Source organism: Podarcis muralis, chromosome 12 (assembly GCF_964188315.1).
Source record: "Podarcis muralis chromosome 12, rPodMur119.hap1.1, whole genome shotgun sequence".
Taxonomy (NCBI): domain Eukaryota; kingdom Metazoa; phylum Chordata; class Lepidosauria; order Squamata; family Lacertidae; genus Podarcis; species Podarcis muralis.
The window spans coordinates 28,237,833-28,250,638 of NC_135666.1; the positions used below are offsets into that span (position 1 = coordinate 28,237,833).

At 42.1% G+C, this 12,806-nt stretch overlaps 1 protein-coding gene across 1 annotated transcript in view; it reads left to right on the forward strand.

Moving 5' to 3' along the window:
• Positions 1 to 12,485, forward strand: part of VPS50 (VPS50 subunit of EARP/GARPII complex) — a 73,601-nt gene extending 61,116 nt beyond the window's left edge. Inside the window, exons 23-28 of the mRNA XM_028750078.2 lie at positions 4,431 to 4,579; positions 5,621 to 5,717; positions 5,895 to 6,053; positions 8,221 to 8,342; positions 8,805 to 8,994; positions 11,757 to 12,485. Coding sequence (XP_028605911.2) covers positions 4,431 to 4,579; positions 5,621 to 5,717; positions 5,895 to 6,053; positions 8,221 to 8,342; positions 8,805 to 8,994; positions 11,757 to 11,876 — 837 coding nt within the window. The 3' untranslated portion in view covers positions 11,877 to 12,485. The remainder of the gene's footprint in view (positions 1 to 4,430; positions 4,580 to 5,620; positions 5,718 to 5,894; positions 6,054 to 8,220; positions 8,343 to 8,804; positions 8,995 to 11,756) is intronic.
• The last annotated feature ends 321 nt before the right edge of the window (positions 12,486 to 12,806 follow it).

Genomic DNA, 12,806 nt, shown 5'->3' on the forward strand with positions numbered 1-12,806 from the left:
CCACCCCATATTTTTCACTCCCATTGCTCTGCTGCTATTCTGGCAACTCCTCCCATCCACACACCATATTGCCATCACCTTCTGTTAGTCACATGGGCAATCCTAATCTCAACTCATCATAAATAGGACGATTTCATGACACTACATAGCCAATGAGATCCGGCTACGTGCTGATGTCACTGAAGACAGGCAAAGCCATTAACCTCAATCCCAATAGATGGACACTTTTGCCTCATTTCAATGCAGCCATAAAAAATACTGAGAGCGGGGGGGGGGGGGGCTTTTCAATGCTGGTGAAAATATCCACGAACAGTTGGGTGCTCTGATTTAATGTAGTTTATTTGCCACTGTCTTCTTGACTCATCTATGGCTTTAAAATTGCAAAACTGCTGTACCCCAAGCAAAGCAGACCTTTGGAAAGTTTGTTTTCTATCACAGTCCCTGTATAGTTAGACTGAAAGCCCTGTCTTCATGAATGCTATGCAACTTCTTCTTTATTCATAGACTCCCCTGCTGCCATGGGTGGCATGAATGGCATTCTGCGCTGCATGGGGCCTCTTCAACTGATGTAGTGCCTGCATTCTGCCCACCAACAGTGAATTAGGACAGGAGCAGCAAAGTTGGCATTTCTCTGGGTAGCAGAGCCTCATTCAGAGCAGCCCCTGATGCAAGGAAAGGCCCTGCAGAGAGGGGGAGGGAGATTCTTGGCTTTCCTATCAATGCAGCCCAAGAGAACCTTCCTGGGAAATCATTGAACATTGCCTGTTGTGCTCTAGCAAGTCCTTTCCCATGGACAACACAGGCAAGAAGACAAAGGCATCTCAAAGAAGCTAGGCAGACCTTGAAGTCATCTTAGTAGCTGACAATTCTCTGCTGAATTGTGGCCAATTCCCAGAGACAAAATGGTTGTGGGATATCTTCGGGAGAAGAAAAGACTCAGGCGTAAACCCTTCTCAAACCCGGATGGATGGTGCCTTGTACACCTCCTTCTGGTAACTCCTGCAGCCCAGCTGGTGCCAAACATATTGCTCTGCTTCCTTTGGACCACATCAGTGAGGCCAAGAGGACCTCCATGCACACTGCCCACGCTTGCGCCCTCGGAAGGTCACTTTGGTGCTGCTAACATCTGTTAGACTTCACCTCTGGAGGTGCCCTCCATTGTCTCTCGAGACAGACAGATGCTGACAACAGCAAGATTGAGCTACTCATTCTGATATAAAGTTTCAGAGTTTAGGAAAAGGACCATAGACTTAGTGGTAGAACATCTTTTTTATGCAGAAGGTCCTAGGGTCAATTCCAGATAGGACTAGGAAGCAACCCTTAATGAAATTCTGGAGAGCCGCTTCCAATCAGTATATCAACTAAATATACAGCTGTAAGGCAGCTTCCTAGGTTCCTGAGATAGGTGGGTCAAACAGGGAAAATTGGAGGTGTCTCAAGAATCCTTTTGGGTTTCTAATGGAAGATACCTTACTAAAATCAAATATTAACAAAAGAAGTTTGTATATGACAGTGGGACACTCGAGATGGCCCTGCAATGCAAATTGAGAGGAGTTGGGTGAAGTTGGTAGGAAAGGCTAACATGCCAATTCTTTTCCACAATCCAAGCACATGCTACAGTCTCTGTTGTGAGGGGTGGGGGGTAAGAAAGTAGCCCACACTGCCATTTGGAACAGTCCCACTTGCAGCATCTGAATTTGCCACAGGTAAAAATGGCCCACTTTAAATTTTCGTTTTAATACATTATTCCAGTCATCACACACTTCTTCCTCAGTGTAATTTGAAGCAGTCAATAGATTGAAGGTCAAAATTGTAATTCTGGTCATGGAGAATCATATCAAAGAAATTGGTTTTTTTAAAGAATTTCAATCTTCTGTTTCTTTGTTTCATAATGGATTTTCAATTTTTCTTTTTAAATGCTTTTGTTATGCATTAGCAGTCAAAAAATTATTGTGCTGTGATTTGTTGCTCACTCAAAAGGTGTTTCACTCATGAACCACATTTCACTTTTAATATATAAATAGGTTTCTGGCTTAAAAGTTTACTGATGTGGAATAGACAGAGTTGTCTTTGAGCTCAAACTGCTTGGCCCCTTCTCCACAGTAACAACCCCTTTGACCCAAACACCTTGTTTGTTTGTTATTCTCCTTGCAAACTCTTGATGTCTTATTCTTTAATGTTGTTTTTATAGGGCACAGCTTTCCATCTTTTTAATGTTCAGGGGAGACAACACAGCAATGCATTTGATGAGGTGCTTGCTGTAATATAAATACTTTGACAAAGTGCAGTTGTTAAGAGAAGGTGCACATATTTTATGACCGAAGAAAAGTCTGGACGTTAAAAACATTTAGATCTTCAGGTCCATTTATTGTTGTTGCAAATCTGCAGAGTTTTGCTTGGTTTGCAAGATTTCACTTCATTGATGCTAGAGCGTATCCCTGTGTTTTAGTACTTGGTGTCTTAAGTTTTGCACTAGCATATGCCATTGCTTGCTAAGTGGCACTAATATTCAGCTGTTAGAACTATGCCATCCATAGGCAGCATTGGGAATAAGATCTCACCTCTTCCATTTTTACAATCACTCTGCCTCTCCCTGTAGGGTTCCCAAATGTCGCTGGCACTTTATCCCTGTTTTTGAAATGTGGTTAGTAGATTGGCCACTTGGTGAAACTCTGATCACATTCTCACTCATGACAAAGTGAAATAACTCACAGGTGACCACACAAATAAGTAGCGGCTACAATGCTTTTTTCTGGGGGGGACGGACACAGGGGTATGCATACACCTAAACATTTTGTGAATCTTTGTACTTTTGTCCATTTACTGTATTTATTTTCCCCGATTTGAACTATAAAATGGTGGTTTTCTTGAGTCAAAGTGAGAGTACCCATAAACATTATTTTAGAAAAAAAGCACTGAGCGGCTATATCCTCCATTCATCGATGTATTTCACTGTAGAAATTCAATGGGAGTTTGAAGTATAGTATTGAATGAGCTGTCCAAAGAAAACGTTGCTGTTTGTTTGTTTGTTTGTTTGTTTGTTTGTTTGTTTGTTTGTTTGTTTGTTTGTTTTAAAAAAGAAACCCATTGAGCTAGTGCAGGCAATTGTAACTTTAAACAGCCATTTGAATCCCAGCCTCAGTCATTCTGTATAATCAAAATAGTGGTTGAAATATGTATCTGCTTGACACTTGCTATCCAGTAGTGTATCTAGAAAATAGTCCCTCTTGGAGCTTTAAATATGATCTAGGTTTCCATTTTATTGTGGATGTGGACAGAAAATGACTTTATCAAAACTTAAAGGTAAAGGTAAAGGTACCCCTGCCCGTACGGGCCAGTCTTGACAGACTCTAGGGTTGTGCGCCCATCTCACTCAAGAGGCCGGGGGCCAGCGCTGTCCGGAGACACTTCCGGGTCACGTGGCCAGCGTGACGAAGCTGCTCTGGCGAGCCAGAGCCGCACACGGAAACGCCGTTTACCTTCCCGCTAGTAAGCGGTCCCTATTTATCTACTTGCACCCGGGGGTGCTTTCGAACTGCTAGGTTGGCAGGCGCTGGGACCGAGCAACGGGAGCGCACCCCGCCGCGGGGTTATCAAAACTTACTATGCTGTAAATCATTCAGATTAATTTTTGGGTTATATATCCCTGTTCCAAATACTGTGAGAGAGCATTATTTATTTGTTGCCTATGTTTCTCTTCCCTCTAATCTTGGTGGTTTCATATAACTTACTTATAGTAATTGATTCTTTCCTAAAACTTTGTGCATTTTATTTGCTTGGAGCAAGGAGAAACCCACAGAGAATTCTCGTACATGATGAATCTCTTCCGCTGTGAGGGATGAATGCATTCCAGTCAGGTTTCTCTTCTAGGTAGTCATTTGAATAACATGAAGGCGAGGCTTCATCAGAAACAGACTTCCCTGCTGAATAAAGCCAGAAGGCCATTGCTTTAAAAAACACCCCCCAAACCCCCACATTTTTGTGTATATATGCAGTGTTTGTGAGATTTAACAAAATCATAGCTTAGTAAATGGATTCCTCGATTATCCACAAAACAGCTGCAGGGTTGAAGGTGAGTAGTATAAAGTTCCTGAATGAACATGTTAATTTTGCTACCCTTGAGGACGAAGAGCTGTCTTATTAATAATGCTTCTCAAATCTCAGGCTTCCCGGCCTTTAGAAGCCCATTGAAGTGTGTGGGTTCTTGTGGTCAGATTATCTGCCTCCTGGATTCTTAAATTTCAGCAATAGCGTGGTTTAGTCCCCAGAGGACCCTGTGTTTCAGCTAGATAGAAACGAGACGTGCCAGTTTCCATTGCCTGAATACCTTAGGTTGTGTTCATCATGTTTCAATAACTCTGATGCCTGTCTTCCTTGCTTTCCTTCCTCCCTCCCTCCCTCCCTCCCTCTCTCCCCCATACCCCCTGCAGGAGGTCTCCTCTGATGCTGCTGGAACGCTGACTGCTGTTGAAGAAAGAAAGGAGAAGGTTCCAACCCCCCATCTCAGCCACCTTGTCGTCTTGACATCAGGCAGCACTTTATATGGCTTGGCAGAGAGAGTGGTCGCCACAGAATCCTTGTGCGTTGACTGTCAAATCGTGTTTCTTTCTAATTATTACGATGGACACTTGCAGATTAGTTTTTAGATTCATCCTCCGATTGTTGAACCACTTCAAGTGGGGTCTTTGTGGTATTAGCTTTCTGCCATTGTCTATGACGCTTTGTGCATGATAACAGCATAAATCGCTTGGGGTTAAACGAGGGATTCATGGTTCAGACTATACTAATATATCCTGAATCCCATATTTCTCTGTCTGTGGCAATGCTTAAAATGGATGCATTCCCAGCTTTTCTGCACCCTTTTGACTTAAAAATGTATCTTGTTTTTAAGATCAATATTAGATCAACTCTTTTGGCCCGCTGGGTAGCGCTGGACCGCAGCCTCCTGAGAGCCACTCCATATCAGACAACATACTCGCTTGAACTTCTCCAGCTATATTCAGTTGCCTGGTTGCATTGCCAACTGCTTTGTTTCACCATGTTCTGTTGTTTACATTTTTGTCTGTGTTCGTGCTCATAGCAAACAGAGCGTTTTAATTCAGAAATAATTTGTTAACACTTTGTAACAGAGACAAAGCGTTGGTGCCATTGGGAGATTTCTTACAGAGATATGTGGTTCGTAAAATTAGTGAGCAAGAGTTAAAAAAATTGAGCCCCCTTAGCCTAGGCCTCCCTAGTCTAGCATCCTCTTTGCGTCAGGGGCAAACCAGGTCCTTAAGAGATAGCGGTGTGCAGGACGCAGAAGGCCTCTCTTGCTGTTGTTCCCTAGCAATTACTACTATTTGGAAGCATATTATCACTGAAGCTGGGTGGGGGGTGTTCATATGGCCATCATGACTAATAGCCACTGGTCGGCATATGCTTCATGAATTTGACTAATTCCCTTTTAAAGCCGTTAAAGCTAGAAGTCATAAAAAAAAATATTGGGAGTTGCATCTGCAGGATACGACGTAGACAGGGATCTGGTCCAAAAGGCTCTTGTATTATCTTCTGGAGGCAATGCAACTTTTTCTAATATTTGTACCGAGGTCACAATGGATTTTTCTCTTTTGTTTCTCAGAGTGTTTTTAGCTGAGCAGTTTGAGTTCCTCCAGTCTCATCTTGATGCTGTAATGCCTCCAGCCAAGAAACCTTTTCTTCAGCAGTTCTATTCGCAGGTCAGGATTCTGCACACATCCACTGTTTTTATTTGTTAAGGGTGGAATTCATTGATTTCTCCTGAATGGCTATATCGCCTGCATGACACAGTGATGTGTTGTGCAGTTCATCTGAAGTTTTCCTGTACCATAGGAAGAAAACGCTGTTAATTACACCAGATTCTCCTTGCGTTCCAGACGGTTTCAACAGCCAGTGAACTCCGTAAGCCTATATACTGGATTGTAGCTGCTAAAGCAATTGATTACGAACAGATGCTGCTGCTAATGGCAAATGTGAAATGGGATGTGAAAGAAATCATGTCACAACACAACATTTATGTAGATTCTCTTTTAAAGGTGAGTATCTCTTTTCTTGCATTGCATTTTAATGGCCTAACAAAGACAGAAATCATTTCTGTTGGTGCCTTCTTATATATCCCGTGCAACACATTCTCAGCTGGATGTTTTGCTCTAACCAATTTTTTGTTCGCGTTGCTAGAGCTAAAAATATTTGTTTTCCCATTATTAAAGCTGAAGACTGGTGGGTAGCATGCCAGCAGTGAGAGTAGGAGACCTGCTGGAGTTCAATTCGGGTCATGAGTTGGGATATATCATTAACAAAGAGCATTATGGGACTCTCTTAGCTGGAAATATGAAAAGCCCGTCACAAGAGACCACAAATATAGAAGGAAAGCCAAGCTTAATTTAATTAATTGTTGATGGTGCCAGAATCTGGTCAGATTGACCTTGAGGAGTAATCGTCTGCAATTACCTTCCCTCTTTTCGTTTCCATTATGAGTTTTATGTCTATCTGCTAAAGACTATCAGTGTTCCCAGACTTACCTGTAAGCGTTAGTCCTTCACTGGTACAATCATAAGCAGAAGTAAGTCCCACTTTACTGCCAAGTGAGTGTGCCTAGGATGGTAGCCTTTGTCTTCTGTTGTCCTTACATTTCCTGGACAAGAATAACAGACTTGGGGATACAGTGGTGCCTCGCAAGACGAAATTAATTCGTTCCGCAAGTTTTTTCTTCTTGCGAGTTTTTCGTCTTGCGAAGCATGGTTTCCCATAGGAATGCATTGAAAATCAATTAATGCGTTCCTATGGAAACCGCTTGCCAGGCTGGCGGTGCGGAGAAGGGCTTTTCTCCCCACCGCAAGCCTTCAGGACAGGTACGGGAATAGAGGGGAAGGGGCGCAGCGCTTCTCCTCTGTTCCCGGGGCTTGCGGTGGGAGGAGGGTTTTTCCTCCCCACCGCCAACATTCAGAACAGCATTCTGAATGTTGGCGGTGGGAAGGAAAACCCTCCTCCCACCGCAAGTCTTCAGGACAGCTATCCGAAGGCTGGCGCGGGGAGAAGGTCTCTCCGCCCCACCGCCAGCCTTCGGAGGAGGTCCGAGGACAGTGGGGAAGAGGCGCTGCGCTTCCCCGCTGTCCCGGAGATTTCCCTATGGGCTTTCGTCTTGCGAAGGAAGCCCATAGGGAAATTCGTTTTGCGAAGCGCCTCCAAAACGGAAAACCCTTTCGTCTAGCGGGTTTTCCGTCTTGCGAGGCGTTCGTCTTGCGGGGCACCACTGTATGTGAATTAATTTTATCCAATCACCAAATTATATATTTTTATGAATTCCATTTGTAGGCTACTATTCCGTACTAATTCTTCCCAGTTTTAATCCTTAATTGAGACTAACTTTTTCCTTAGTAAGTCACACTTCACGCAGGCCGACTATAATAAAAATGTGTTTAGTATGTGTTGCATGTAGTGTATTTTATGAGTTTATATTTGTATTCTTTAGGGATGGACAAATCTTGCCAATTCTGATTCAGTAATAAGTTGAATTTACTGGATTGGATACTCCATATCCATGCTTGTGAAGTATCACTGGAGCTGTAGATCCCATGAGCTGTATGGTCTAGGATACTCCCACATATGTGCAGGGTAGTACAGTGTAAACCAGGTTCTTGCCACACACCCAGCTGGACTATTTAATTGCTCCAAAACTATGGAAGCTACAATATGAAAAGTGGTGGCATGCCCTGGAGTGCACTAGAAGCATCAGCACATACTAGCCTAGGTTGAGTTAGGTAAGCCTCCATGCAGAAAGCTCCAGATTCAATCCTTGGCATCACCAGTTAAAGTATCAGGTGACATGAAAGACCCACCTCCTACCTGAGACCCTGCAAAGCCTTATGCCAATCAGAGCAGACCTAGCTGGACCAATGGGCTGACCAAGGATAAAGTAGCAGCGTGAACACAATTCATGCCATATGAACATTCTATGAACATTCCCCGTGTTCCAAAAGCACATCTAATTCAGCTATAGAATTTTAGATGATAGGGGAGTTTAGTGGCAACCCTCATAATAACCATAAATGCGATGAAGTATAATCCATTTTCTCTCCATTTTGTATCATTGTGATTTGTGCCTCCCTTTCCTCCCTCTATATAAATGAGCTTTCATGTCTAGATAGGTATGTTTTGTATGTATTGCCACCACTGACTAATATTCCCTTTATGTTTTATTAGGAATTTGAACAGTTTAACAGACAGCTGAATGAGGTTTCTAAGAGAGTTCGTATTCCATTGCCAGTGTCAAATATTCTTTGGGAGCATTGTATACGACTAGCTAACAGAACTATTGTAGAAGGGTAAGTGGATTATGACACCTTTTCTAATTTTTTTGTGGGTCCCTCTCCCTGCCTTGTAGCACATGGTTCAACCCTGCTCTTTTCTTGTAAAACCACCAACCTTCTGATCAGCAAGCCCTAGGCTCTGTGGTTTAACCCACAGCGCCACCCGCGTCCCTCTAATTTATCACTACAGAAGTATTAATATCACCTTTGGCTGTTTAGGTGCACCCCATACTTGTTCCCTAGATTCAAATTCAGACCATTCAATTTCCAAACCAATTGCCATCTTGAAAGGCAAGAGAAGAGTATTTACAAGTGACGTGAGAGTTGTCCCTTTAGTCCTCTGTAAATACATCAGTCTCCAATAGCAGCTTGATATCTTTACTGCGTTCTGCGGCAATTTGCCCACAAAGATGAGGACGTCAGAGTAGTTACCGCGCAACCACGACTGCACACTTATCTGTTGCTTGTCTGTCTTAGTTACGCAAATGTCAAAAAGTGTAGCAATGAGGGGCGTGCCTTGATGCAACTGGACTTTCAGCAATTTTTAATGAAGCTGGAGAAACTCACGGATATTAGACCTATTCCGGATAAGGAATTTGTTGAAACCTACATCAAGGCTTATTATTTGACTGAAAATGACATGGAACGCTGGATCAAGGAGCACAGGGTAAGACATGGATTTTTAGTTCCTCTCATTGGGTAGGAATTGTGGGGAATATCCTTGAGGCAACAGTGGAGGCCATGTAATTTAAGCAGAGGTGGCTGGCAAGGAAAGCGATAAACTTGCTCTCCTCCCCATCCACTTGCTCTGAAGTCACTTGCCCCATGATAAAAAGGCCCGTGAGAGAGAGAGAATATTGCAGCTGAATGGAGCCCTTGGCTTATTTCCCTCATGTCATTACAATCACATGAGGGAGAATAGGGGGGCACACTGGCAAGCCCCACCCTCTTCCGGCGCATTACAGGCCCCATATTGAGAGCTGAAGGGCATTTGATTGGAGTTAGGAGCCTCTACTTTTTGTCACAGCAAATGTTGGAAATCATATGGGGATCCCTGGTTTAGAAAAAATGTGCTGGGGGGGGGGGGGACGACGACTTCCCAGCACTTTCTTGGCAGTGTTTGTAATCACATGAGAGGGAAGATTTCCAAATAGGGTTTAAATCTTTTAAGGAAGAGTATAGGCTCCCAGGCTGATATGAGTCCCTAAAGAAGGGTCTGACAACTGAAATGGGTTGGGCTCATTTCAAGAAGCTATTTTCCTAGCATAATGGAGGTGCGTGTCTCTCCCCCCACCCCCTATCCTGGCTTCTGTGTTTTTCCCTTTCTTTTTGATTGGTGCTTTTCCATTCTGTAACAGTCTGTTCCCTGTACTGCTTCCTTTCTGCTTAATATACTAAGTTTAGAAGGCCCATTAGGAACAGTTCTTGATTATTTCTGCGGTTGGTTGCATCATTAAGGAATTGACCCATAACTTTGGCGTTGTTGTATAAGAAAGCAATGAGAATAATACATCAGTCAGAAAAACAACTGCTTTCTCATTTTCTGGTTATTTATCCTATAACTATTTTTATACCTTGTTTTACTATACACATGAAAGCTTATAGATATTAAACTATTAAATCAATTTATTTTAAAATCATGAAAGTTAGAATAGATCACTGTAAGCCTGTAGATTCATAAACTGCCCTGGGAACTTAATTACATGGGTGGTATGTAAATGCAGTACTGAATAAATTAAGGGACTAAAACGTTCTCCAAGTACCTTCCATAAAAAGCAATCTCTCTTCTGTTACTTGTAGGTTTAGGATTTATCAGATCTAAACAATATCCATGATGCCACGGCTGTTAAGTTCTTTGGGTGCTCTAATGCAGTCCTACCTTGGAAGTTGAACAGAATCTTTTCTGGAAGTCTGTTCGACTTCCTAAATGTTTGACTTCCAAACCACGGCTTCTGATTGGCTGCAGGAAGCTCCTGCAGCCAATCGGAAGCTGCGGAAGCCCTGTCGGACGTCCAGCTTCTGAAAGAATGTTCAAAAACTGGAACAATCGCTTCCATATCTATATGCTAGGTTGTCCAAGGCTGGCCTAAGTAGACTTAAATGAGTCCCAATCATGTTATGCTCTATTGATGATGCGCTATAATTGTAGCACAATAGCTGTGAGCTCGTAAGAGATTTTGGGTGGTAATAGGCTGGGAAGGAGTCCATATGCTTGCACCAAAGGAAACCTGGAAACAAAGTGAATTGGATGTATCAGAGCTGTGCTTAACTTTTCTCACTCAACGAGACATCTGAGGCACACAGTGCGCAAACCCACCAAAGGTCACCAATTAATCATCCAGAGCAAAAGGGGGAGAAAATGTATTGGCAGATTATTTTCTTTTAACATTGGATAATAACTCCCTACCTAACTCTCAGCGACTTCTTCCACAAATCTTGTTTCAGCCTCTTTATCCATCCAAATAGTCTGCATTGGAACTTACATAGCTCTGCTAAATGTGAGCCTTTTTTAAAAGTGCTATTTTTGTACACTCCTCATTCTGAGACTATTGCAGCTTCTAAACAGTGAAGTTAGAATCCTAGTTATTCTCACCATACATTGGTTGGAACGGTGCATGGTTGCATTTTTATTATTATTATTTTTAAAAACTTGCAAATGTTGCACTGAGTCAGTAATCCTGGATTGCTCTCAATCTGGCTAGACATTTACTTTTCTTGGATGAGCGTAAACCCACTTTGAGAGCATTTCCACCCTTCTCCCTTACCCAAGAGAAATGTTAAAAGCTTTACCTCTGTTAAATAATCACTCAAATGTTCTGGCAGTGTCTAAAGCAAGAGAGAGCTCTGTTTAAACAGGCAGCTGTGCCCTGGCACATTTCTGTGTTTTTGTAAGAGTTAACAATTATCCTTCTTAAAACACTATTTAAGAAATGTGTTCATCTTTTGATCAGGTACAATATTGCTGAATTCCCCCCCTCAAATCCTTTTAGGTAAAGCTAAATTGGAACTGTGAGCAGAAGCACTAAAAACAGATTTGCCGAAACAGTGTTGTTTTCTTAGTATCTGCTTTCATGGTTGTTTTCAGTCTTAGCCAGTTTCGCATATTTTTCCCCGAAGAATGGAAAATAAATTTTAAGTGCCTTAAGATGTTTAAATATTCACAGAACTGCATCCCATCCAACGCTTGACTAAAACTGTAAGCATTTCCCCGTGATAATCTGCCGTACTTGTTGCAAAACACCCTTCTAAGCTTCACAACCACAAATAATAGCCACATGTGTGGCTTTGAATATTTCTCCAGAAAGTGACAGGTTCTGCCTTGGTGCATTTTCTTCCTTTTCTTTTTCTTTTAGCAATACGTTTCTTATTTTCTGGGCAGTGTCATTCCGCTTGCTTGAAACTAAAATGTGATTTGCTTTCTTTGCCCAGGAGTATTCTGCCAAGCAGTTGACTAATCTGGTGAATGTTTGTCTGGGGACCCACATCAACAAAAAAGCACGACAAAAACTGTTAGCAGCTATTGACGACATTGATAGGCCTAAAAGATAATAGGAGAGAGATTGCAGGGTTTTTGTTTTGTTTTTTTAACCAATGAAGAGAACGAGGGTATCTCTAACGGACTACTGATGGAGTTTGGTTAAATGGGGAAAATGTGTGCTGTATTCCTATTGACTTTGAAGGCACTTTGAATCAGTGCGGTGGGCTTTTCAAATGCAATTTTTATACTGTCTTTTCTGTTTCTTCTGTTGTCAGGAAGGCACCGTTGTACCATTTTGGCTGTATATTTTCCTTAATTGTGTACTATATGGCTAATCAAAATTAGAAGGAAACAAGCTGAGATATTAATATATTTAGTTGGTGTTTTTTTGTGCGGTTTTTTTTTTTTTGTCTTTTTGTAAAAGGGCTGCTAATTCAGTAGTTCACCCTTCTTTGCTCAGAAGGCGGTTATGAACCCATATAAAGAGAACTTTGTTCAGAGTCTTCAGATTATGAATTGTGCATGTCCTTTAAGAGTGTGCATCAGCAAAATATTACTGTAATGTTTAAGCTCATTGCCTTTTTATTTCCTTGCAAATGTAAGTTCATTTCAGAATGAAATCTGTCTTGTCAAAGGAATTGACCACAAATTATGGGAAAGTAATAAATATTGTACACTAATGCATGGGCTTGTGGAATCTCTTTCTAGTAGCTTACTTTTTTCCCACCCTTCATCATGGATGATCTCAAAGGGGTGTGTGTGTGTGCAGCATTTAAAATTACATAAATGGCATTTAAACAACAATACTTGGAACAGTACAGAATCAATCCATTGTCCCCATACCATTGCACAGATCCGTGTTCCCAGATTATTCAAATGCCTAGAAGAAAAGGAAGGTGACAATGCCAGCTGGATCCCAAGGGGTTGTCATTCCACCATCAAAACGCCATTGCTGACACTCCAGGGTGTGTGAGATCCCAGGATCCCGCTCAGTAATAGAA